This window comes from Scatophagus argus, chromosome 2 (assembly GCF_020382885.2).
Source record: "Scatophagus argus isolate fScaArg1 chromosome 2, fScaArg1.pri, whole genome shotgun sequence".
In the NCBI taxonomy this organism is placed as follows: domain Eukaryota; kingdom Metazoa; phylum Chordata; class Actinopteri; family Scatophagidae; genus Scatophagus; species Scatophagus argus.
The window spans coordinates 9,321,226-9,347,452 of record NC_058494.1 but is presented as its reverse complement, the minus strand read 5'-3'; the positions used below and the strand labels follow the sequence as shown (position 1 = coordinate 9,347,452).

Here is a 26,227-nt window from a genome sequence, read left to right as displayed (position 1 = left end):
GTGTGTGTGTGTGGATGGGTGTAGCTTTCCTCCTGGCTCTCAGCTGTGCTCTTATTTCACACCTGTCCATCATCTGTAATCAGCACACCTGCCTGCTATCAAGTTAGCGCCACCTGCTACCTGCACCAACCATCACAGCCAAACCTATTTGTCCCTCAATCCAGAATGTATTTTCAAATACTCTCTTTCTTACCACTCTCTGTGAGCACAGTGACAGCTACATATATGGGACTCCCCACCAGGTCGCGGATGTTTGTGAAGGTCTGTGTGATGTGCCCTCTCATCAGCTTGGTCTCACCATAACCTCTATTGATCTAAAGTGACATAACACAAAAATACACATTGAAATACAATCAGTTAACAGTTGGTGGGTCCTTCTGAATCTGTAAATTCTTTTATCAGTCTGAAATACATCTGTCATTCATGTATTAGTAGATATAAATCAGTTTGGCTGAACAACCTACTGTACTGTAACAGACTGTATTATACTGTACTATAAAGTAACAGACATGTGGAAAACTATAAAAAGTTCTTTGCTATTTTTTACTTTGTGTTTACAAAAGAAAGAGAGCACATTACATTAAGGCATAGCAGTGCTACAGAGATGTCTCAAGAGTGAGTGTGCTCACCTGAACCTTCTGAAGAGAACTTGCAAAACTCTTCTTTTGACCGTCTTGTATGACTCCAAATACCACGTAGGCTGTCCCATCCACCTCCTCACCAAACAGATACCTTATACACAAAGGAAGTACGTTTAAGTGCTCTGCACCATCCAGCTTCCTCCCACAATCCCAAAAACATGCACATTAGGCTTCTGGCTACTCTGCATTGTCCATAGGTGTGAGCGTGAGAGTGTGTGGTTGTTTGTCTTTGCGTCGGTCCTGCGATTGACTGGCGAGGGTCCAGGGTGTACCCCGCCTCTCGCCCGTAGTTAGCTGGGATAGGGTCCAGCCCCCCCTGTGACCCTGACAGATAAGCAGTATAGAAAATGGATGGATGGATGGACTCATAATCCTAACTACCCCATGGCACAGCACTGTAAGACTGCACGAAACACAAACTCAGACACTTTGAAAGCCATGGCTGAAAGCCATGAGATTATTCCTAGAAACATACATTATATTTCAAGAAAGGGGTGGTAAGGGACTCAAACTTCTTCAACAAAGGCACACATATTGAATATACACTCTCAGGTCAACCTCCTTCCAAGGAAATAATAAGGAAATAAACATTTTTTCATTTCCTTGACTTTCTATTGTTGTTTATATTTGTCAGGAACTTGAGCTTTGGAACTTAAGGAGTTTTTTGTGGTGTTCTGAACCATGGGATTTCTTTGTGATGGTTTCACAATATTTTGAGCAGTATTGCATAGTTATATTGTATGTTGATATTATATAACAGTCTTATTTCTCTTTATGCTCGTTCATTCAGTCTTTGTATACTTTCGCTTAATTGTGAACACTGTTTATCACTCCTGTATATATTTTTATTTCTCAACTGATTTTCATCTAAGTGATATTTCAGTGTGATGCATTATGTTTTCCTCTATATAATTTCTATATAGTTTTTGTACATTTTAGTGATTTCCCAATTTACATATAAATAACTTCTGTCCCTTCATTTTCTTTTCTTCCCATCTACATGTGAGGTTGGATTGGTACTTTGTTGGATTTGTATTTATACTGTAATATTTTTGTAAGCGTACGTAAGTAGTCACATTTTACCTGTCACGTGATCTAGTCACATGATTACTTGAAGAGATTCAAACAGATCTGTTCTCCTTGAAATTAACATGGCCTGATGAAGTTCACAGAACTGGCTGATCCATGATTTGATAAAGCTGGACAGTCACCATTTTTTTTTTTGAACATTGGCCCTATCCTTGAAGAGCACCTGATTTTTCACTTCAACTTTCAGTTCCCTTTTGGTTTTATTTTTCACCCAGCGTAGCACTGCCCCTGTTTCTTTGTAAACTACTGCTGGCTTATCGCTGACCACATCAGTGGCTGTTGCCAGCGAGTTGATAGCTGCCTCTGACTTCTCAGGGGTCATATTTGCGCCATAATCCCCATGAGGCCAGACAACTATAAAGTAGAAACTTCTGCCTCTGCTAATATGAGTGGAATAAAATCATATACATATAAATAAAACTAAATACCCGATACATTGATGGCAACTATTGAATCCAATGAGAAATGTTTACATATGCAAGAACGATTTTCGAGCTTCCAGGTTTTCTTCATGGCTGTGCAGCTCTGAATATGCACAGTTGAATTTTCTCCAGCTGGTTTCTCCTGTGAGTTCCCTTATAGACTTAATATCGTGATGAAATTAATCGAATTTCTCAACTCAGGGAAAGTTTGATGAATACAAAACCTCCATATATCAAAGATTCATAACAGAAAGATTCATGATTGACCTTGTTTGTAGTTTGAGATGTCCTGTCAACAGTTTTACGGATGTCTCTTTCATAGTGGCTCTAAATGGGAAAATGCTTTTTGGGCTGCTTTTGGGCTGTTTTTCCCTGCAATACCATGACTGGCCTCTGAGCAAAACTGGAAGCAACACTGAGCATCAGCTTATTTGAACAAACACAGGTGGCTGTTTCCTGACTCAGTCAGTGTGGTTTGGTGGTGTAGAAATGCAGGAAATTTGATTTAAATTAATTACGAGTGTTGACCATCATTGTGACTCCAGTCTCTGGATGAGTTTTTAAGTTCAGTCAAACAAGCTAATGCAAAGACAGGCTGACTATGTTGACCTTGCTTCATGAGACATCCCTCTGGTTTCTTGAACCACAAAACAAAAACTTTAACATACGTAGCTTTGATGTTGACAGTGAGCTCTTCACTGTCCACGTAGAAGAAGGGGCTCACAGACGTCAGTTTCACCTCAAAACTGGGCAGCACTGAAAATTGAAAACATTTCATTGTGTGTCCAATCAGGAATGAATGTTATAGGTTTTAAATAACAGTCAGGTAGTAAGGTTACTTACCGTATTCTTTGACCTCGAACTCTGCAGAGAAGCTCTGCTGTGGGTTGCTATGGAACCTCGTCACCACCTTCCACAGTCCGGGGCTACACACAGGAACACATGTTTAAAGCAAGCAAGCAAAATAAATAAATAAATATAACAAATTTAAATGTTCAGGACATTTAGAGACTAAATGACTGAGTTTCCAGTGACTACATTAAAAGATCTGTCTTGCAACTAAGAATTAAAGCAGACTGAACAAACTGAACCAGAGAAACGCAGTTTTTCAACTGAAGATTAAAGATATAAAAACTGATTTCCCAGCATCAGCAGCAACCAAGAGAGCATTGATCACTTTAAGGAGTGCAGCCACTGTACTGTAGTTTGCCCTAAATTCAAAATGAAATGTCTCAAAGAGACTATTTCTGTTTAAAAAAGCAATCAGTTGTTCAGCAGCAACCTAGGAAAAAAGGTAGTTTCAAAATTGATTTGAAGTTGTCCAGGAAGTTGGGGTCAAAAGAGGAATTATTTCTCTTTCTTTTAAAAAGTGAAAGTGTCATAAGCCCAGGGGAACATACATTGTCAATGCTTCCAGCACTTACGCTAAAATGCTCACCTGGCGTTTTCACCAAGATGGTACTCTTCATGGTGGATCCCCCTTCTTAAAGAAACAACATTAACTGGAAAGGTTATGTCCTCAGGGGTCTAAAAACAAACAGTATTGAAGAACTATTATGCTTCTAACCTATAAATATGTCTAAAATTATCTTACAACACCAATACCAGCCATGCCCAAAGTAACGCTGTTCTTGAACTATCTGTAGTGGAATTTTAGCTTTTGAATAAAAATCAATCAGCCTGCATAACAAACACCACACAACGAAGTATGTAAACTGACATCATTTTCTGTAGTTTTATAAATGACATTAAAACTGTATTTGGTCATTTTTGGCATTTTGTTGGGTATATGGAGCACCACTTATTGGCTGACTCAGTTGTAAGTGAGTTTTTCACATACAGAAATGGGAAGACACTTCCTCCGTATTCTGTTTTCATGCTGACAGACACAAAACCTAATTACAAAAGGTCTTGTATATGCGATTTTCTTGTTCTGATCATTATTCACTGTTTCATATTTAAGATACCATGTCATCATGATGCTTCATACTGCCAACTACAGCGGATAAGCGGTGTAGAAAGTGGATGGATGGATGGATGGATTTTTCAGACGATGACCTCCTGTTAGGCTAAGTCTATGACCTCCTATTTCTTGCAGCTGTTAAAGTAACATTTAGAATATTAAATAACTATAACCTTAATGATACTATTTCAGTATGTGAACTTTACCAAAAATAAAATAAAATACCACAATCTCAATGACAATAACAGCATCAGTCTGGGTTTCTACATCCCTCTCTACAGGCTCCATGTGGGGCATCACTGCAAACATCCTGTAACGAACTGACAAAGCCAGAGAGAGAAAGAGCTCAGCTTTGTTGACAAAGGTTCAAGTTTGATACATTTTGAGTCATATGACTGCCAAAAACCTTTTCACCTAACCATTTCACTTGTGCCAAAAGAAGGGTTAATTGTGTTTTACTTTCAGTATGGTGGCCCAACAACATTTCAGCAAAAACCTCAACATTTCACAATGACAGATTACAGAGAAGATGCGACAACACTTCTTGTTTGTTAATGGACAGAATCTGAGTCCTCTCTGGTTTTATTTTTAAATAAATAAATTCCTCTGTTCATCATATCTGCCATCTCCTGTGCCTTGGTGCAAATGTACCACTCAATCTGTGACTGAGAGGGCCTTTGGTGTTCTTAGTGGCCATCGTTGGTTCTCCAACGCACTTGGAAAGGGAGGGTAAGGTGAAGAGTATTGAGATAGTTTTAGTCTGTAATGCCACCGTTAGATTACTGGACCTTTTAGTCTTTGCTTTGGAATAGAAAGAGCTCCTTCCCTCAGCTGGCTGCAAATCTGGATCTTGTCCTTCTACCTGTTCCTTGTACCTGTTCTCGGCTTCTTCCGAGTAGTGTTTTGTCCCTGAAAGTTTTTGTGCTACCACTCACTGGAGTTGTTTTAAAGTTTAGCCTATTATTACTTTTTATTACTTACTTACTTTTATTACTAACCATACATTTTCTTTGTGCTTGGGGTTTTATTTGTTACTTTGTTTAACTTGTGTTTTGTGACTGCTGTACACGTTAGCTCAGCACAATAAATTGTTACTCCTGAGCTCTGCTTCCCCTTTGTCTTGGTGTCCAACCAATTGGGTCCTTAGACTAGCCTGATTACAATACTTGCTTTATTGTTATGTCATTATTTTCATTCTCTGATGTATTTATTGTTCCTATTATTTTTATCTGTGAACTAATGTCCCTTATGTACGTATAACATTATTATTAGGGACAATTTTAGATATTCTTTCTTATTCTTTCTTTAATGAACATGTTAGACATCAAAGCTCTGAATGACTGTGTGCTCTTGTAATTGTAGTGGGTCTGAAATAGCCACATATAGTTTATTAGGTTAACAGACAACCCCTCTTTTTGCTTTTTTTTTTGTATTTTGTTGTATTTTGTAAAATACTGTATTTTCTGAAACGTGGCTGTGTTTTCTGAAATGTTGTAATGTTTTGACCCTCAGGGCCACCATAGTTCAGGCACAAGTTTAAAAGAATTAAAAATACTTTTGTCAAACTTATGTTTTTTTAGTAAAAGGTATATTAATACCTCACCTTACTTGAAGCATTCCACTTACCTTTGCTGTCAGGAGTGTAGAGGGTCTTGTCAGTCTGGATGAAGATGTACCCAGACTGAAAGGACACTAAGACAACTTTCTCCAGCAGTCGGTCAGGGAACTGAGCTTGCAGGTACACATACTGCTTCATGTTGGGATCCCTACTGAACTCTCGAGGAGGGATCTGAAACCAGTACACAGAGACACAAGCAGCTCATGAAGAGCAGCACAAGTACATCATGTGCATTATCCCACATTAAAATTTGCAAATCTGCAAATGCAGACAAGGTGATGAATTCAGACTTTGAATGATAGTTAAATTCTAATTGGATTCAATATTACAAATGTTTTTTTGCAATAAGACCAAGCAACAGAAACATACACTATAATGCCAAAAGTATTTGCTCATCTGCCTTTGCATGTGTATGAACTTAAGTGACATCCCATTCTTAATCCATATGACATCGACCCACCCTTTGCAGCTATAACAGCTTCAACTCTTCTGGGAAGCCTTTCCACGAGATTTAGGTGTGTTTATGGGAATTTTTGACCATTATTCCAGAAGCGCATTTGTGAGGTCAGACGCTGATGTTGGATGAGAAGGCCTAGCTTGCAGTCTTCAATCTAATTTATCCTAAAGGTGTTCTGTCTGGTTGAAGTCAGGACTCTGTGCAGGCCAGTCAAGTTCTTCCACACCAAACTCGCTCATTCATGTCTTTATGGACCTTGTTTGTGCACTGGTGCGCCAGGCATGTCCATCAGACTGCCAGATGGAGAAGCGTGATTTGTCACTCCAGAGAACGCGTCTCCACTGCTCTATAGTCCAGTGGTGGCGTGCTTTACACCACTGCATCCGACGCTTTGCATTGCACTCGGTGATGTATGGATTGGATGCAGCTGCTTGGCCATGGAAACCCATTCCATGAAGCTCTCTATGCACTGTTCTTGAGCTAATCTGAAGGTCACATGAAGTTTGGAGGTCTGTAGCGACTGACTCTGCAGAAAGTTGGACCTCTGCGCACCATGTTCCCCAACATCCGCTGACCATTTTATGTGGCCTCCCACTTCATGGCTGAGTTGCTGTCGTTCCCAACGGCTTCCACTTTGTTATAATGCTACTGACAGTTGACTGTGAAAAATTTAGTAGCCAGGAAATTTCATGACTGGACTTGTTGCACAGGAGGCATCCTATCACAGTACCACACTGGAATTCACTGAGCTCCTGAGAGCTGCCCATTCTTTCACAAATGTTTGTAGAAGCAGTCTACATGCCCAGGTGCTTGATTTTATACACCTGTGGCCATGGAAGTGATTGGAACACCTGAATTCAATTATTTGGATGGGCGAGGAAATACTTTTGGCAATACAGTGCATATTTCAGTCTTTGTACATTACCTTAATTTGTCCAAAGTCCTGGAATTGTTTTGCACTGGTGAGCGTCACAGATGTGGATGCCAGTCTTTTGTGTTTAGTTGGGTGGTCCATTACAATGATTTCAACCGTGATGTCATTACCATCAGGGCAGTCTTGACACTCCACAAAGATGTTTTCTGGTGTTCCTACCCGCAACACATTGGGGGCAGACATCACCTCCCTGCAGACCAATGGGAAAAGAGAAGGATTAACAATATAGTCACTGTACAAAAAGAACCACATGCTGTGTAGGATGTACTGAGGAAGAAACTGAGTGACACAGATAAATATATTTACTGATTTTATGTTTTTTTTCCCAGAAGGACTTCACATATAATGAGTGATCTATTGAGTATCTTGACTAAGATCCAGTACTGTTTCAGTAAAATGTTTTATTATTGGTGTGGACTTGCTGGACTTTGATTTGTTTGCTGTGTTGTATGATGCAATACATCACTCTGTAAATTTAAGCGGTATTTGGGCCAATTTACTGGCATGATTGAAAAGACAACTTCGATTTCTTTAAGAAAAGTCATGAGGTCTGCTGTTTTTCTCAACGACTTTGTCACAGTCTCAATACATTAGATACAATCTTCATGTCCATTTATACTGCACAGGTCAAGCTTTTCTTTGAACCATCAAAAACTCAACTTAAATATTTGTCAGTAGGTGCACTATCACCGAAATGGAATTTGTCTTTCTCATGACAAAAACCAATAATAATAAAAGTGTAGGAAGTTGTGTGATTCTGTCTATTGAAATTGTGTTTCTGAATTTCACTTGTCATCGAGACTTACTGTTAATCAGTAATAAATTTCAGTTCTCTCTCCAGGCAATCAGACAGTATCTACCAAAACTCACGATTTTGTTTCAACAAAAGCCAATTCAAATTCAATGTAAGGTTTATGCCTCTCATTAAAACTTCTTTGCGCTGGGTGTAACCATGAACTGCATTTGGCATTTGGTTTTACAAGGAAACAATGCAGAGAACACTGACAATAAGAGTAATTGAATATACAACAAATCCTCTTGTTGTACAGTGTAATACCGATGCCTTTATAGAAGTTCAAACTGGGAACCAGAACCAGAAATAGATGTATAAAATCCATTAGCCATGCAAATGTTCCTCTATGTGGCAACGGCAACCTCACATGTAATATTTGTGCTTACTGTCCAATACACACAGATCTTTTGTGGTGCAGCTATGCCCTCCATGCATGGAGGCACCATACATATTTTCCTACTCATGTCTCTTTTCAATTTAGTGTCCTCTTCCTCTTTGAGCGGACATGCAAGAAACAGTATGAAAATCTAAGGCAAGTCTACTTACAATGGGGATCCATCAGCAAGAATTGCCAGAGAAGAAAAGCCCAGAAAGGCCAACAGCCAGAGCTGAGTCCTGCACATCCTCCTGCCTGATCTCATATCTGCTGTTACTGAAGACTCACTACAGCACTGTCCTTTTATGCACTTACCTCCCTCCTCCTGCACCTTTACTGAAAACTTGTTAGCATTATGTAAGGCTCTGGTTGTAGTTGTACTGCTTGCTGGCACTTACGTTGGCACTAACCTTACTTAACCTTTAACCAACCTTACATTCACACTTACAGAGCAACAAAATCCTTTTTTTTGAGTAGTGACCTTCTATTTTTCTCACATAAAATAAATTAAAAGCCATTTTGTCAAGTGTTAAGCTCATATGTGCTGGCATTTAATTCATCTAAACCTACAGATTTAGGTTCATTCAACCTCTATATATTTTGAAATGCTTGTCTCTGTAAGGCATCCCTAAAGGACCTCATTTTGAGAAGACTTCTGTAATTACCTTGTTACTATACAACTCTAAACCACGGTTCTAAGGAAATCTAGCCTGGTTGGGTAGCTGTTAATGTAAATAAGCTTCCATCAAGTGACTCAGTGCTAGTGGAGAAACACCATCGATCATCAGTGAGGCATTCATTTCTTTGCTAAATTCACAGATTCAGGCTGCCAGTGTGCTGTTGTTACACCACAGGGAATGAAAGATAAAGTAAACAAACTTGCACTGTAGTCTTCAAACCAGAGACAGGCAGTGTTTCACGTCTAAAAGTGCTAGTCTTGGTTCTTCTTCCTCTCACATAAAGCCTGCTGCCAGAAATCTGGGAGGAATATTTTTTACAGATAAAAGCTTCAAACTACAAATCACAGAAGTTGTCCAATTCTGTGTTATTTCAATAAGTCTGATCACACAAATTTAATCAATACTGTCACACTCTGACCTGGAAAAAGTCATTCATGCACTCCTTTTCTCTAGACTGGACTTCTGTAACTCCCTCTTTTCTGGAATAAACCAAAGGTCACTTCTCCAACTAGTTCAGGATGCAGCAATGAGGCTTCTTACAGGCTTCAACAGATGACATCACATTGACATCAATCCTAGATTCTCCAACTGTAGCCATTCTCCAATGGCTGCCTGTTAAGTTTCGATGTAAATGTAAAATGTAATTTTATTGTTATTATCACTTTTAAAGCTTGTCTGAGTTTGGCCTCAAGCTACACAACAGAAATGCTGACCTTTAACCTTCTCTTTTACTCTGTTTATTTTTTATTCTTTTGCTGCTATTCTTGTCATCTGTATTTATTTCCTTTTATTTGATATTGTTTTTAAATTGCTCTTCTTCTTTTATTTGCATTTATTTGTGAGATAGCCCTGTCATTGCTTTTAGTTTCTTTAATTGTCATATATAGATACTTTGTGTTTTGTGTTTGTTGTTATCTCAGCCTTTACTGTTTCTGTTTGGCCTGGCTGTTTGACTGTCTGTTGGCTTTAAAACAAACAAACCCTCCATGTTAATCAGAATCATTTTTATTGTCACATATGTTAAAAGATACAAGGAATTTATCTTGCCATAAGGTGCAAATACACAACATAAATATAGAATTGGAATTGGACAGTTCGGTATTAACAACAAGAAAAAATTAAAGTATCATAAAAATATTACAAAGTATGTGCAGTGACATGACTGGAATTTTCTAAATAAGAGAGCAACAGTCGTGTTCACAGTTCTGAAAGAAAAAAAAACAGCAAGGCCCAATATGAGCGTTAATGTAATGCATAAACAAACTGTAGAATACATGTCTATGTCACATGCAGTGAAATGTTTTTACAGGAGGGTTAGAGTCTGTGTGTGAAGTGGTGTGTATGGGTATGGCCATGCATTGTTCATGAGGCTGGTTGCAGAGGGGAAGAAGCTGTTCTTATAGTGAGAGGTTTTGGTCTTGATGGACCACAGCCTCCTGCCAGATGAGTGTGGCTCAAAGGGTCCATGTTCCAGGTGAGAGGGGTCAGCTAAAGTTTTTCCTGTCTGCTTCAAGGCCCGGGACACAGGTCCTGCAGGGAGGGCAGATTACAGCCAATCACCTTCTCAGCAGTATGAATGATACACTGCAGTCCACTTTTGCCCTTAGCAGTAGCAGCAGTGTATCAGACTGTGATGGGGGAGATAAGGATGGACTCAGTGATTGAGGTGTAGAAGCGCACCATCATTGTCTTAGGCATGTTGAATTTGTTCAGCTGCCAAAGAAGAAACAGAAGGACTCCAGTGCTGACTGTGGAGACACACAAGTGCTCTTCCTGAAGTCTACAACCATCTCTACTGTCTTAATTGCATTCAATCATGGGTTGTTGTGGTTGCACCATGGCACCAGATAGTCAGTCGTCCACCTGCAGGAAGACGAGTCCTCCTACAGATGGAAGAGCTTGATGAGGGTGGCATTGTCTACAAACTTCAGGAGCTTGACAGACTGGTGACTGGAGGTGCAGCTGTCTGTGTACAACTGTGTACACAGCCTTAAGAGTAACCAGTGCTGATGGTCTAAGTGTCAGATGGGAGTTTTCCCAGCCTAATGTGCTGCTTCCTGTGAGACAGAAAGTCTGTGATCAACCTGCAGGTTGAGTCTGGCACATTCAGTTGGCAAAGCTTGTCCGTGTTGAAAGCATAGTTTAAGACCACCAAACCTGGCGTAGGTTTCCTCAAGAGTCTAGGTGCTGTTTACAGACCTGTTGCCTCTGTAGACGAACTGCAGGGGATCCAAGAAGGGGCCTGTGAGGGTCTTGAGGTGGGACAAAACAAGGTGTTCATAAGACTTCATTACCAAGGAGGTCAGAGCCATGGGTCTGCAGTCATTAAATCCTGTGGTCTTTGGTTTTTGGGGACAAAGATTGGTGACGTGTTAAAGATGTCCATGAACAGTTGATGCACAGTATTTCAGGAAGGATGGAGAGACAGATTCCACCCCAGGAGCTTTGCGGGGGTTCTGTCTCTTAAAAAGTTTGTTGACATCTCTTTCCACGATGGTGAGAGACAGTGAGGTGGAGAGGGAAGGGGTCCCATTGTCTCTCAATCTGCAGTAGGACTTATTCAGGCTGTTGGTGAGGACATTGTAGGAGTGGGAGGCTTTAGGTTAGTAGTTTGTTATCCGTCTCGGCCCTTTCCAAACAGAGCCTACAGAATCATTGGCTGAGAATTGTTGTTGGAGTTTCTCAGAGTACAACTGTTTAACTTCCCTCGCTGCCTTTTTAAACCTGTTTTTGGACTCTATGAACCTGACTCTGTTTCCACTCCTAAATGCTTCCTCCTTCAGTTTGGCTGTGAACCGGGGCTCATCGTTGTTGTAGCTCACCCTGATGTGATGGTACGCAGCAGTCCTCACAGAAGCTGATGTATGACGCCACAGCCTTTGTGTACTCATCCAGACTGTTGATAGCCATATTGAACACATCTGAGTCAGTGGAATTCAAAAGGTGCCTGAAGATCCTCCACAGCCTCGCTGGTCCACTGTTTTGATGACCTCACAACAGGTTTAGAAAGCTTTAATTTCTGCCTGTATGCAGGAATCAGCTGAACCATGGAGTGGTTCGAGTGTCCCAGTGCAGCGCAGGGTAAAGCATGATAGGTGTTGTTGACTATAGTCTAACAATGATCCAGGATGTTCTCCTCTTTGGTCGGACATTTAATAAAGTGTCTATATTTTGGGAGTTTAATTGTGAGTGAGGTTAACTTTGTTAAAGTAATCAAGGACAATAACTAAGGAGCTCAGAATCTGGTTCGTGAATACGCGCAGTGTGTCCTATGGGGGATGTGAACTCCAACCAGAATGAACAAAGCAAACTTACGGGGTGGTAAAATGGTTAGCAGTTTATTAAAAAAAAAGATTCTAGCTCAGCAGAACAGTGTTCTGTGTTGTGATCTGCTCTGAGGAGTTGGAAGCCTTCCAGCTGCAGTGCAGAATCAGGGATCAAACCATACAGCCAAGTTTCTGTAAAGCACAGAATGGAAGATTTGGAATGTCCATTAAATCCACAGATGATGCCTCAAAAATAGGGAATTAGTCCTCTGAACGTGTGGTCCTAATGTTCAGGAGCTCTTTTCTCCTTTCGTGTAAGAACTCCTCATATACTGCATGCCGCAGTGAAAAAGTAAACAAAACAATGCACACCAACATGCCCAGGCAACCATACGTGTAGGTAAACTGGAACCGCTTTCATGGGACAGACGAGGAGTTAAGAGCACAACATTGATAACATAACATCAGTTAAAGACCGGTAGTCAGGTAAAAACCCCTGATAATCCAAATGAAGAGCTAGGGCGCATATAGGCATGTGCATCTGTATGCCTGTATGCCTAACACAATTGAAATACAAAGTACCCACAATATTTCAGAAAGACACAAAAATTGTCACCTCCACCTTTAAGGCACCTTAAACACTTCATCAGGGGCTGTGCAGTGTAGGCAGATACAAGGTAAATACCCACCTTCCTTGATAACTTCCAGTACCCGCATGTTGTAAATGTCAGTGGACAAACTGTAAATTGTTCCACTCTCACTTTGTACACTGTGAACAGATAAATGCAGATTGTTAGCCCACTCTCTACTTTAACTTATTCCACATCCATTTTGGATAAAAACAGTATTTAAATACAGTTCATTTACATTCTCTTACCAAAATCTATTTTGCTTTCACAAGACGTAGCTGTGCGCTGATCATTGCTGATTTTGCCCTTCTTCTGCATACTGCAGTTCTCTGGAAGTACACAGTATTCACAAAGTAAATATACAACTGAACATTAAGTTCTGATGATTATGTTACTAATTAAGATCAGACAAAATACTAATAGTAAATACAGAATCTGAGTGATTAATGAGACTTTTGTGCAGTTAAGTTTTATTTGGATCTGACTTGGAACACTCATAGTAGAAAACCATACAGACAATGCATTTTGGGTGAAAGTATGAGAATGCAATTGAGTGAGGCTCTCTTGTGTGCCTGACATGGTAGAAATGTACTCTGATAAGATCATATCATGCGACACTAGCAACCTCCACTGTCTCCGCTATTTATATGTATAAGTATTTATATGTTTACATGCTAACAAAACTAGACACACAGAACTATTTTCTACCTGCCAGATGCAATGTCAACTACAGGACTTCAATATAAGATATAGATCATAAAGACATTTAATCAATACAATGTACTGCAATATTCTGCATCAATATCTCACTGCAATCCAAGTTTTACAAAATAGAAATAATGTCAAATAAAAGTAATTTAATATTTTATTTTCTTCAGTTTCATGCACACAGACATTCAAACAGTGTGTGCTTGACCAGCTCCTCCATGCCCAAACAGGTAGGTCTGTGTTCCTCAGTCTGACACTCTGCTTCTGTGGGCCAGTACTCGATCCAGGTTCTCTCACTGAGCATATACTGGTACCTGAGGAAAGCAAAGAAAAAAAAACCACATTAGCTGCAGAAGGAGCTCAAGGACATGTTTGTTCATAGGTTACGGTTATACTCCATTCTATAATCTCTGTACACTGGAATTAAATACAAACAAATCAGAAATTTTCATGCGACTAATCTTTATCTTCCTGCATCACAAAACAGGCCTGCTTTATACTGTTTATTACATTTGTGTCATTAAGATAATTTACGTATATCACTCAGGAACATTACTATGTCCAAGAAGACATAGGCATATTCAAATTGCTCAAATGGAAGGAAAAAGGGAAACAGTAAAATATTTTAAATAGTGACAATATTATGAGGGAACACGCTATCCCTCACTCACTCTTTCTTACACACACACAAAACAAACTCACGATTGTGTCTGTTTGTCTTTGTTAATTTCTTTGGATGATCCCATGATGAGGTAGGTTTTGCCTCTTCCCAGATATAACGCTTCTCTACAGTTTGGATAACTTAGAAAATTGCACAGTTTATCCAGAAGACTAACATCATTACCTCCTGAAATTAAGACATATAGTAAAAAGATTAGAATACAGGAGAACATCATTAACTACATATCAGCAGTTTTCATGTAGGAGCATTTCTGTTCATATGCCACACTGCTCATAAACACATTCTCCATCAAGAGATCATTGTGTCACATTTAAGTCTCTTTAAGGAGACAAATTACAGAAAAAAAAAAATCAGTCATGAAAGATCAAATCATCAAAGTCAGATAGGTCATAGAGTTCAAAGTGATCACCCATCACTCTTAGTCACCCTAATCCCCTGTATGCATTGTAACCTCCTGTATTTATAACACAACTACATGTGCATTTTAAAATAGTTTCTGACATACTCCTAGACATCTCAAGTAAAAATGGGAGAGCTATGTGCTCATTGTTGCTAATTTTCTGCCTGTCTAGACACAACATAGGTAGAAATGAATGGAAAATGTCCAAAAGGTAAAGAGGAGATTGATACCCACCTTCCTTCATGACTTCAACTATCCGCACTGTGTAAATGTCAGTGAACAAACCATGCGAAAATTTTTCCACTCTGACTTTGTACACTGAGAAGATACAAATTGCAGATAGTTAGCCCACTTGCTTTCGTCCTTACCTATTCATTCACACACACTCACTCTCATGTCAATGACTTAGAAACACGTACTCTTACCAAAGTCTATCCGGCCATTCGGTGTGACCTCATCAGCCTTAGCTATGCGCTCATCGTTACTAATTTCGCCCATTCTCTGCACACTACAGTTCTCTGGAAGTACACAGTGAGCACAAAGTAAAAACATAACTGGTGACATCATTGAATAAGCACAGGTTATATACTGCTAAGTGTGTGCTTCTATCTTTTAGTCACTTTCTATAGAACTTCAGATCAATCAACTGCTGTTGTCCAATCAGTATCACCTGACCCAAATACAAAGACCTGTGTTCAAAGTCATGTTATGTGCGTACACACTGTTCCCAATACCACAGATACCACACATGCACAAAAAATAAAACAAAAAAGGAACCTGTGGAAAAATTTGAGGGGCGGTTCCCCTCGGACAAGCCCCACACCCAAAGCCCAGACACAAAGCTGTGCCGTGCAAAAAAAAAAAAAAAAAACTGAGGTCACAGTCATCTGGGAACAGAACTGGATTTGAATCAAAAACACTGATAAGAGACTAAAACAGTTTCAACCATTAGAACCCGTGATGCATTGTATGGTGGTAGAACCTGCCCGGCCTGTCTTTGGTACATTGCCTGTGATGACAAGAAGATTCATTATGTCAACAAGACATCCCTATACCCCTACATTAATGCAAACTTTGTCTATCACACAGTTCACCCTAAAATAATTCAAAGATCTGCATGAGTATTAATCAAAGCTATTGTGAATCGTCCGTGGGGATTATAACTTCCAGTTTTGCCTCACGGAACTCCTCAAGGTAAATGAGTCTTTGCTCTTTGCTGCACATGCACAGACACCAACAATCAGAACTTTGCCTGTTCACACATGCTGATGTGCATTAGCCAGCGTCTGGACAACCCCTAAATGTTTAAAGATTCTAGACAGCAGGTATTATCAGACAGATATGATATACCCTACAAAGATGCTATATCATATCTGTCTGATGGTCTTCTCGTACTCCCTGAACTGAAGAAGCTTCTTGGATGAGAAGCGAAGCATCTTCAAGAACCCTAACAAGTCCAGATGCCCTAAGAATTTACTAGACGTCAACATGTGATCAGCAGTGTTCCTGAAGTCATTGTATGGATTTCTTTTTTTTAAGGATTATTTGGTGCTGTTCAAAGGGTGATTGTCAAGTGATAGCCACCCAGTGTTCTCCTGGAAAGTGTCTAGGGTGTATGTTGATAATATAGCAAGTGAATATCAACAAATTCATCTGAGGCCATAACGCCACAGAATACATTTCCCAGCAGACAGTTCAGGAGTGAATCACCGTCTTGGCTGTTCATTTTAGTCTGTGGTAATTCATCAGTACGTGCTGTTTTGAATTTATGCTGTTGGTGATGCACAGAGGTAAACCTTTGCAATGTCTTCCAGTGGAGGCTCTTCTGCCAGTGAATGCATTGATTTATCATACCCAAACAATGTATTTGCAAATTCTGAAATTTTGAAGGACAAAGTAGGTTTTCACATTAATTTTCAAAAAGGGGTAGAGGGTATTCCTGTTAACCAGGGCCGAGCAACCCAGATGCACGGACGAGGAAACCGTTACCTTTTTCACAAAGGGAGAAGCTCCCACTATTTTTTGTTTGAAATCTCCTTTGGCCTGACTCATTAGACTGAAAGACCCCACCCTGGTCAGCTTGATCCTTAAGGCTTAAGACTATGCTGTTCAAAAGAAGGCATTCACAGAAGATGTCCTCATGTAGAGGGCCATGTGAAATTTGCTTGGCATGGTGCTGCAGTTAGCTTTCTGAACCAGGCTTACGTTGGGACCATCCTCCACCACCACCATCCTCCACAGGCCTGGAAGAGTGCTTGTAAAACAACCCTGACTTAAACCTGGCTTTTCAGAGAATCGTCTGAAAAGTTGACCACATGTGGTGAGTAAATGTAGTGCACCATGCAGTGGTCATGTCCCAGGGCCCACATACGCGATCTTGGGTACAGAGCCCCCCTGGGGTCAGCTGAGGGTCAGGTGTAAATCTCTACTCATGCAAATCTGTGTACATGTTGTAAATCATACTCTGAATAATAGTCATGTTCACATAATGGTGATCGCTGAAAGTTTTAACTGAGTACAAATTATGAACCAGTGTGATTCAGCTCAATTATGTTTCTCTAATTTTAACATAATCTTGACAGTGATAGTATAGAAATAATTATGATCACAATTTGACAATTTACAAACTATAGGCACAATTTTGGAGTCTGAGAGCAATCGTTATAAACAGCCTTGTACAGATGTACACATGGCTTGTTTCTTCCTCTGCTGATCCCAAGGGCACTGTATACTTTTGCATGTACTTGCCAGCCATGAAGAAGGTCTTGCATTAGGTATCAGGCTGTGCTGGCATAAAGCGACTGCATTTCTGACCTAACGTGCCTTTTAATTGATGGCGACATCCAAATATTTCATACTGTTGTTTCAGCTCCTCCAAGCCCAAACAGGTAGGTCTGCGTTCCTCAGTCTGACACTCTGCTTCTGTGGGCCAGTACTCGATCCAGGTTCTCTCACCAAGTACATACTGATACCTGAGGATAGCAAAGAGGAAAACATATTAGGTCTTCAGATAAATGGGTATTTGTGAACAGGCCACAACTATAATCAATTCTGTGATCTTTGACATGTTTATCATAGCTAGTACAAATCATCTTTCTGCAACAATTTCCTGATATTACTCAGTGTCTATGCTATGTCAAATAAATCTAACAATCTAGATGTACTTGATTTGCAAAGAAAAAGTATAATGTATGTGGTAATAGCAAGTAAACTCACGACTGTGTCTGTTTGTCTTTGTGAATTTCTTTGGATGATCCCATGATGAGGTAGGTTTTGTCTCTTCTCAGATTTAAAGCTGCTCTGCAGTGCACAAAACTTAGCAAACTGCAGAGTTTGCCCAGAAGACTCACATCGTAACTCCCTGAAATAAAAATATACAGTAAATAGATGAGAATACAGGTGAACATCATTAACCACATACCAGGTGGAGGAGATTGATACCCACCTTCCTTGATGACTTCAACTATCCGCACTGTGTAAATGTCAGTGGACAAAGCGTTTGTAAAATTTTCCACTCTGACTTTGTACACTGAGAAGACATAAGTTGCAGGTTGTTAGCTCACTTACTTCCTCACCTATTTACTCACTCACTCACTCTCAGGTCACTGACTTGGAAGCACACACTCTTACCAAAATCTATCCGGCCATTCGGTGTGACCTCATTAGCCTTAGCTGTGCGCTCATCATTGTCGATTTTGCCCATTTTCTGCATACTACAGTTCTCTGGAAACACACAGTGAGCACAAAGTAAAAACACATCTGGTGACATCATGAAATGAGCACATGAGCATGGCTGTATGGGTGTGTGTGTGTGTGTGTGTGTGTGTGTGTGTGTGGCTGTAGTTACATACTGCTTAGTGTGTTTCTGTCTTTTAGTTACTTTTTATAAAATTTCAGATCAACCAACCACTCTTGTCCGATCTGTAGCACTTGACCCAAGTACACAATGCCTGACCTGTGTTCAAAATCAATGCCTTGTTTACTTGCACACTGTTCCCTGCAAAGATCCCACTCAGAAGGCGATCTCTCACCCCTTCTTATCTGCCTCCACCGGTCTTACAATACTTACATCAAAAAACCTTTTGTTTAGCATGTGGCTGCTTTCTTTTGTTGATTTCATGCGACGACAAGTAACAATACCACACTAGAAGGCGAGACTCAACTGGAAGACCTGCATTCAAAACCTTATTTAAGTAAAATTATGTGAGTATAATTGTAAAAATGCGCTTAAACTATTCAAAATGAAATAAAACGTCAATTTTACTGTTATATCTGATGTTTTTGGATTAATATTATTGACTATATATGACTATGACTTTGTTAAATTTTACTGGGGCAGATGTTTAAGGTAGAGCTCATTTCAATGACTTCATATACTGTTGTGCAATTTAATCGACGGCAGTGCATCATATTCGATAATATCATCACATGTGAGTTTTCCATCAAGGGTTCAACCAATTCATGTTTAGAGAGCTTAGGTCGTCTTGTTTACCTTCAGCACATGTGCATTCATCATTTCTGCAGAGCCTCAGTAGCTCCCCACTTGTTCTCTCTGGGTGGTAGAATTTCACACAGTGTGACTCTGTTTTAGGGAGGAGACATTTGAAAGTATATGTTGACCAACCACACCTTCAAAGTTTATCAGCAAAGGTTCAAGTATAAAAATGTGTGTCCTTATTTTATTTGTCACAAGAAATAAGTTGTTAAGCTGCATTAATTTAACAATGTGACAACACAGCATTGACTATTATCTGCTTGGCTTGCTTATTTACACACATACTGCAGAGCAAATGTAACAGGATGCATTGAAGTTAAAAAAAAAATAATGGGGTGTTAAATTGCTCCTTAATTTACTTCAATTATCTACCACTGCCAGATCGGAAAACATCCAATAAATGCTATGGAAACAGTCCTATAAGTTCTTTCAAGAGGTGCTGACAAAATGTTTTGTTGTTCACACATGATCATTTGTTGATCATCTTGAGCCCATATATGTTTCCAAGTGTCTCTGAGACTCACGGTCATAGTATTCATAGACTGACACAGCAGCTGGTTGTAAGACGCCCACTTTCAGTTTCTGATGGACCCTAAATGTGATTTCTTCTGGTCGTGTGTGAGAAACCTGTGCAGAGATGGAAAGCAAAGGTGAGATAAAGAACGAAAGAAAAAGGCAGAGAGGAAAAGTATAAAGGCAGGAAACACTGATGTCTTACCTTATCCAGGTAGATGATGAGGGAGCCTCTCTCTGACAGGACTGTGTTCATCTCATATTTTGAAATCACTCGGTCTCGTCCTCTGGACAACTACACACACACACACACACGTTAAGTCACATATGAGACAACCAGACAACAAAACGTGTTTCTTCAACCCATCAACACTGACTTTTGAGCTGTATGTGGGGACGTGTGTGTCTGTAACAGTTCTTACTAAGTCCAGGTCATTTGTGTTCACTGTGAATCCAGTTAACAAGCCAATATCCAAGACTGACATGGTTGCATCGCGCTCCTTGTCCTTATATCTGGACAGAAATTGGACAGAATATTAAAATAATTAAATATCAAAGCTGTGTGAGATACAATGTAATCTTTTATCAAATTTAAAATCCAACAATCTCGTTCAAATTTTTTCTTTTCTGTCAGTGAAGACAGAAAAAGAAGTGAAGACAACATATTTTTCAGTGAAAATTGTAGTAATAACTTCAGTAACTTAATTTGCTGCAATTTTCATTGAAAAATATGTCGTCTTCACTGACAGAATCTTTTTACAGAGGCATACAGGGGACTGACAGCTTCATCACATGATGCAAAGACAATCATCTGAAGCTCAAGATCATCAAAAGCAAATCTTCAAATATGAATGTTGCTGAAAAAGAAGCTACAAATTCTAAAATGTGGTTGCTACACACATATCTTCAGTGTGGTGAGACCTAAACTGTTTCAAGGTGCCCAAGATAAGTATCACCAATTCAGTATGTGACTAAATGTGAGATATGGTCTCTATCTCCTCTCGTGTTTCTGAGTTAAATTACTCTGTTATTCTGAGTGCTGAATAATGGACAGTAATTCATTTTTGGAAGAACATTATGGAATAGAGAATCAAAACAAAGTGAGGAGGAAATAAAAAATTGAAGTGATGATGGTTGCAGAAAGCTGTTACTGCAACATTCACTGCTGTGATCTCTTCATGGTACTTACAAAATCTCTATTCTCAGCATGAAAATCTTCTCATCTTCATTAAATGTCTCTGCATAAGCAAAACATTTGGTTTATGTTTCTCTTAAAAGAAAAATACTTAAAAAGTGCAAACATGACAACGATGGCTTAAATAAAAAACAACATCAAACAGAAAAACAATCAGAAAGAGAGAAAGGACATCAACTTACCTGGGAGGAGCTTGACTGACAAGTTAAACTTCTGACAGTCACTTTCTTTCTCTTGAGGCAGCGTGTAATACATCGACACCATCTGTCACAGCATAAGTGCACGAGGAATCATTACTAAGATACTAATATACATTTGTATTACCATAATCATTTATCATAAACTGTTTCCAAATCAAAATGCACCTTCCTTTCCTCCCACCAAGTCTACTGTTATTCAGTAGACATGAAATACAGATCAACCACGTACCTACTGGCTGTTGTACCGTATTTTCTGGACTATAGAACGCACCCGAGTATCAGCCGAACCCATCAAATTATAAAAAATAATAATATTTGGACATATATAGGCCGCACTTGACTATAAGCCGCAGGTGTCCACATTGTAACATGACATATGTTTTCAAGTCCGGGCCATATTATTACCTCTGAAAGCTTTTGTCCTCTTTTTGCACTGCGTCAGTTCTTCACGCTGCCGTCTCCAACGTCTCACCATTGATTCATTTACACCAAGCTTAAGCTCTATTTCCTTCTTTGACAGCCAGTTCGATTGCTTTTAACGTAAAAGCTGCATCACATGCATTTTTTCGAGTGGTTTCGATGCTGACGGTATGTGCATGACACGCAAAATAACTGTTAAAAATTACGCTTAAAACTAGTGTCTTCCTCTTCACATCACTGGGCCGTTATCCCGTAAAAATCTATAGATTAGCTGCATCGTTGTTTAGGCCACAGAGTTGAAGGCATGGAAAAAAGTAGCGGCTTATAGTACGGAAAATACGGTACACACATTCTATGCTGACTGTATTTCCCTAATCCTGTTGTCCATTTTGATGCTGTTGAAGACACAGCATTGAGCAGTGAGATTCAAACCAATCACATATTAGCTCTGAATGAGAGGGCTCTCTAATCCATGAAATAGTGGAAACATCTCTGCCACTCGAACCTGAGAAAAGCTATCAGCACATCTGCTGCTAGGACCAAGAGGACTGGGAATAACACAGAGTGAACATAAATTGAAAAATTTGACCAGTTAAAACTAGAGACCAACACCAGCACTGCATAAATTATTACAATAAGTAATTTCCATCATAATAAATATGAATGATCCAGTCATTGCAGAGACTTTCATCTTGCATTCACAACCGACACAGAATAATGACAAATGTGATTGGCCTTCTCCAGGACTCAAAAGGTAAACAATGTACAACAAGCAAGAAAATGTCAAAGAAAAAATGTTTATGCTTACTTTCATCATTGCTTCTCCAGTTCCTGTGGCAGTTACCTTCACGTCCTTATTTATATCACTGAACTGTTGAGATTTAAAATATGCACATGTGCAAACAAACACAACAATCACAAAATGTTATATTTTTAACATAACAGCAAGAGAGAATGGTGAAAACATGGCTGCTTTTTTCTCCATTGATCTTCATCAGCTAAATTCATTCATATTTTCATCTGAACCAACATTCCTCTTTGACCCCATCCCAACTAAGCTGCTCAAAGAAGTTTTACCCTTACTTAGCACCTCTCTATTAGATATGATCAGTCTGTTCCTAATAACAGGGTATGTACCCAAGTCCTTTAAAGTAGCTGAAGTCAAACCTCTCCTTAAGAAGCACACACTTGACCCAGAGGTTTTAAGCAACTATATACCAACATCTAACCTGCCATTACTCTCCAAGATCCTTGAGAGAACAGTCGGCAATCAGCTATGTGACTTTCTATATAATAATAGTTCATTTGAAGAACTTCAATCTGATTTTAAAGCTCATCATTGCACAGAGACTGCATTGGTCAAAGTCACAAATGATCTTCTACTTGTATCAGACGAGGGACTCATCTCTGTCCTTGTTCTGTTTGGAACGCTTAATTGGCATTAAAGGAATCTAGGAGCGATTTTTGATCAGAACATGTCCTTGAACTCACACATAACACACATTTCAAAGACTGCATTCTTTCACCTCCACAATATTGCAAAAATTAGGCACATTCTGAGCCAGAAAGATGCAGAAAAATTAGTCCACGCATTTATTACTTCCAGGCTGGATTATCGTAACTCCCTTTTATCAGGTTGCCTCAATAAGTTTCTAAAGACTCTTCAGCTAACTCAGAACGCTGCTGTACGATTACTCACAAGAACCAGCATCAGAGAACTTATTTCTCCTGCACTGGCTTCTCTACATTGGTCTGTGAAATTCATGATAGATTTAAAAATTCTTCTCCTCACATATAAAGCCCTGAACGGCCAGGAACCATTATATCTTAAAGAGTTGATAGTACCCTATTATCCCACCAGACCTTTACGTTCCCAAAATGCAGGGTTACTTGTGGTTCCTAGGGTCTTCAAAAGTAGATCGTGAACCAGATCCTGAAGTTATCAAGCTCGTCTACTGTTTAATCATCTTTCGGTTTTGATCAGGGAGGCGGACATCCTCTCTATATTGAAGTGTAGACTTAAAACTTTCCTTTGTGATAAAGTTTATAGTTAGGGCTGGCCTAGGCTGGCCCCTAGTTGCACTGCTATAGGCTTTTTATATCCCACTAATGAATGTTACTAACTCAACTTCTTCCCCAGAGTCCTTGTGCTTTCTCATCTCACAGGTTCCCATGGATCGTGGTTGGACCTCCTGCTGTGGTTCTGCTTGAAACCTATGATGATTACTACTTAGTCATAATCTATTTTAATTCTGTTACTACTCTTTACAGCTACTATTATGATTGTTGCTACTATTATTATCATAATCACCATAGTCACTTCTGTACACTTCATCATTATCATTATCTATACTTAGAATACTCCCTCTGCCTCTCTCTCTCTCTCTCAACCCAACCTGTCCAGGCAGATGGCTGCCCACTGAGAACCTGGGTCTGCTCTGAGGTTTCTGCCCTCTAAAAGGCAGTTTTTCCCTTGCCACTATCGCCAAGTACTTGCTCATGATGGAATGTTGGGTTCTCTGTTTTACAGAATAGAACTAAAGAGTTTGGTCTCGACCTGCTCTAATTCAAAAGTGTCATGAGGTAACTTTTGTTGTGAACTGGTGCTATATAAATAAACTGAACCTAAAATTGAATTGAAAGACATATATATGTATGTAAAATCTGATCAGGTTCGGTACAAAAACACAGTTTGAGTCGCTGTTCAATCACTGCTAAAAACAACTTTTGCAGCAAGACTGATGATTTGTGTGTGTGTGTTTATGTGTGGATGCGTTTTCCTGTAGTTCTGGGGACAATTGTTTAAATACTCACATTGTGAGAACCTGTGCATTGTAAATCATTTAATATTAGGGTGAAGACTTCCTTTAAGATTAGGTTAAGGTAAGAATTAGGCATGTAGAATTTATTGTTATGGTTAGGTGGTGATTAAGCCTCCTGGAAATGAATGCACCGTAAGTCTCTGCAATGTCCCCAGAAGTGACAGAAACAAGGCCGTGTGTGTGTGTGTTCTCACTTTAGATGTTCTTGTGGCATAGTGGTTTTCCCTGTTAAAGTTGTACTTGTCAGGTTTTAACCTGCCAGGTAACAAAATGTCCACATTCAGATCATATTCTGGTTCTTTAGCAGTGGCCCAGTACTCAGCTACAGCCTGGTACACCATTATGGTAGCCTGGAGAGAGACAAACATGATCAATAGTTTGAGCCCATATTGCTGAACAAAAAACATCAGTATAGACATGCTAAATGCTTCCAGACAGAGAGTGGAGTGAGTCCTGTGTTACCTGAGTGGATCCAAAGCCTCCGCCGACCCTCTGCTGCTGGGTGAACCATCTGACAACATGTCGGGCTTCTTCAAAGGCCTTTATTAACAAAGGGAAAGAATGTTCAGGTCCTGAGTCATATCAAGTTTAAGGGAAAAATCCACAATTAAAAGACAAACCCTGAACTTTTACTATAGTTTAAATTAACTTTGGGACTTTTGTGTCTTGATGCTTAGAAAACATGTAGGATTTCTTTGGCAATATCTGAAATATATTGACAACTGTGAGTTTAATTTCTGAATTTGAACACTCATGACTCTCAAATAATGAAGCCCAATGATCCCATGACGTCACTTTTAGCACCATAATGTGATATTTGTGTCAAATTTGTCATTAAATTTGCTACATATTTTCAAGTTCCCCAAAAAATTTAATAAAACCTCCTTTCATCAATGTTCTAGTCTTTTAATGTAGTGGCTCATGGCTCTGTTTTATTTATTTATTTTGGCACAATGAAACACTCAGAAGCACATAAGTGGTATGTGCTCACCTTTGCCTTGACCAGAGCAAGAAGAGCATAAGCTGTGGCCTCCAGTGTGTAAACATGTCCTTTGGGTGAAGGCCAGTGGGATAACGCTGAGAAAACACAAACACACACAACCTTTTATTACTTTGCTTTACTTGTGACAAGCTTTATTAATTATGAAGTCCAAAACCCTCTTGTATGTGGGTGCATATTCATGTTGGTCTTTGGAAGATAAGTTGGACCGAAAGCACACACACACACAATAAGAGACAAAGAGACATGAAAAGAAAACACACAATAGCTTTTGTTTCTGTTCATGTTTGAAAATATTGTGAGAAGAAACCTGGGGATACAACCTGGGGAGGCAAACTTGTAGAGGATCTCCTGGTTCAGTTTGTTTTCATTGGCCAGGGCATATGATGTCATTGTAACAGCATAAGGGTTGGTGAGGTGAGGCAGACGTGTCTCCAGGTAGGACACTGCTTTGTCTATGCTGCTTTGCAGACTCTGAATGGAAGGAAAAGGCAGCTTATGAGAACAGATAATAAGCACATCCAATTCTTTGAGAGTGGCAGGCAACAAGCAGAGTAGAGATCCTGCTCTTATGTTTGCAGTGCTGGTTGTTACCACTGTGTCCATGCAGCCAAATGTTTCATCTTTGAGGTAACAGTTTTGTATTGTACCTGGTTGGGTGGATACTTATAAATACATATATATATATATATATATATATATATATATATATATATATATATATATATATATATATATGTATATGTATATATATATATATATATATATGTATCTATATATATATATATATATATATGTATATATATATATATATATGTATATGTATATATATATATATATATATATATATATGTATATATATATATATATATATATATATATATATATATATATATATATATATGTATATGTATATATATATAT

The 26,227-nt window shown here is 39.2% G+C and overlaps 2 protein-coding genes across 6 annotated transcripts in view; both read right to left on the bottom strand.

The window, feature by feature from the left end:
• LOC124068684 (complement C3-like) overlaps nt 1–8,630 on the bottom strand; it is a 35,264-nt gene extending 26,634 nt beyond the window's left edge. Inside the window, exons 1-9 of one of the 2 annotated variants that reach the window (XM_046407098.1) lie at nt 8,464–8,630; nt 7,116–7,314; nt 5,742–5,904; nt 4,341–4,435; nt 3,591–3,679; nt 2,996–3,078; nt 2,821–2,908; nt 630–732; nt 194–314 (exon numbers count right to left, since the gene is read on the bottom strand). In XM_046407098.1, coding sequence (XP_046263054.1) covers nt 194–314; nt 630–732; nt 2,821–2,908; nt 2,996–3,078; nt 3,591–3,679; nt 4,341–4,435; nt 5,742–5,904; nt 7,116–7,314; nt 8,464–8,558 — 1,036 coding nt within the window. In that variant the 5' untranslated portion in view covers nt 8,559–8,630. The remainder of the gene's footprint in view (nt 1–193; nt 315–629; nt 733–2,820; nt 2,909–2,995; nt 3,079–3,590; nt 3,680–4,340; nt 4,436–5,741; nt 5,905–7,115; nt 7,315–8,463) is intronic. The other variant, XM_046407107.1, reaches the window with a different exon arrangement.
• Nucleotides 8,631–13,715: 5,085 nt separating this feature from the next.
• Nucleotides 13,716–26,227, bottom strand: part of LOC124068606 (complement C3-like) — a 33,253-nt gene continuing 20,741 nt past the window's right edge. For 3 of the 4 annotated variants that reach the window (XM_046407017.1, XM_046407025.1, XM_046407004.1), the window contains exons 28-45: nt 25,627–25,777; nt 25,295–25,380; nt 24,766–24,843; nt 24,498–24,653; nt 22,290–22,352; nt 21,044–21,125; nt 20,856–20,904; nt 20,089–20,179; nt 19,872–19,961; nt 19,678–19,780; nt 19,151–19,240; nt 18,289–18,381; nt 17,875–18,187; nt 17,482–17,630; nt 15,084–15,176; nt 14,893–14,976; nt 14,279–14,423; nt 13,716–13,890 (exon numbers count right to left, since the gene is read on the bottom strand). In XM_046407017.1, the coding sequence (XP_046262973.1) occupies nt 13,749–13,890; nt 14,279–14,423; nt 14,893–14,976; nt 15,084–15,176; nt 17,482–17,630; nt 17,875–18,187; nt 18,289–18,381; nt 19,151–19,240; nt 19,678–19,780; nt 19,872–19,961; nt 20,089–20,179; nt 20,856–20,904; nt 21,044–21,125; nt 22,290–22,352; nt 24,498–24,653; nt 24,766–24,843; nt 25,295–25,380; nt 25,627–25,777 (2,058 nt within the window). In that variant the 3' untranslated portion in view covers nt 13,716–13,748. The remainder of the gene's footprint in view (nt 13,891–14,278; nt 14,424–14,892; nt 14,977–15,083; nt 15,177–17,481; nt 17,631–17,874; nt 18,188–18,288; nt 18,382–19,150; nt 19,241–19,677; nt 19,781–19,871; nt 19,962–20,088; nt 20,180–20,855; nt 20,905–21,043; nt 21,126–22,289; nt 22,353–24,497; nt 24,654–24,765; nt 24,844–25,294; nt 25,381–25,626; nt 25,778–26,227) is intronic. The other variant, XM_046407011.1, reaches the window with a different exon arrangement.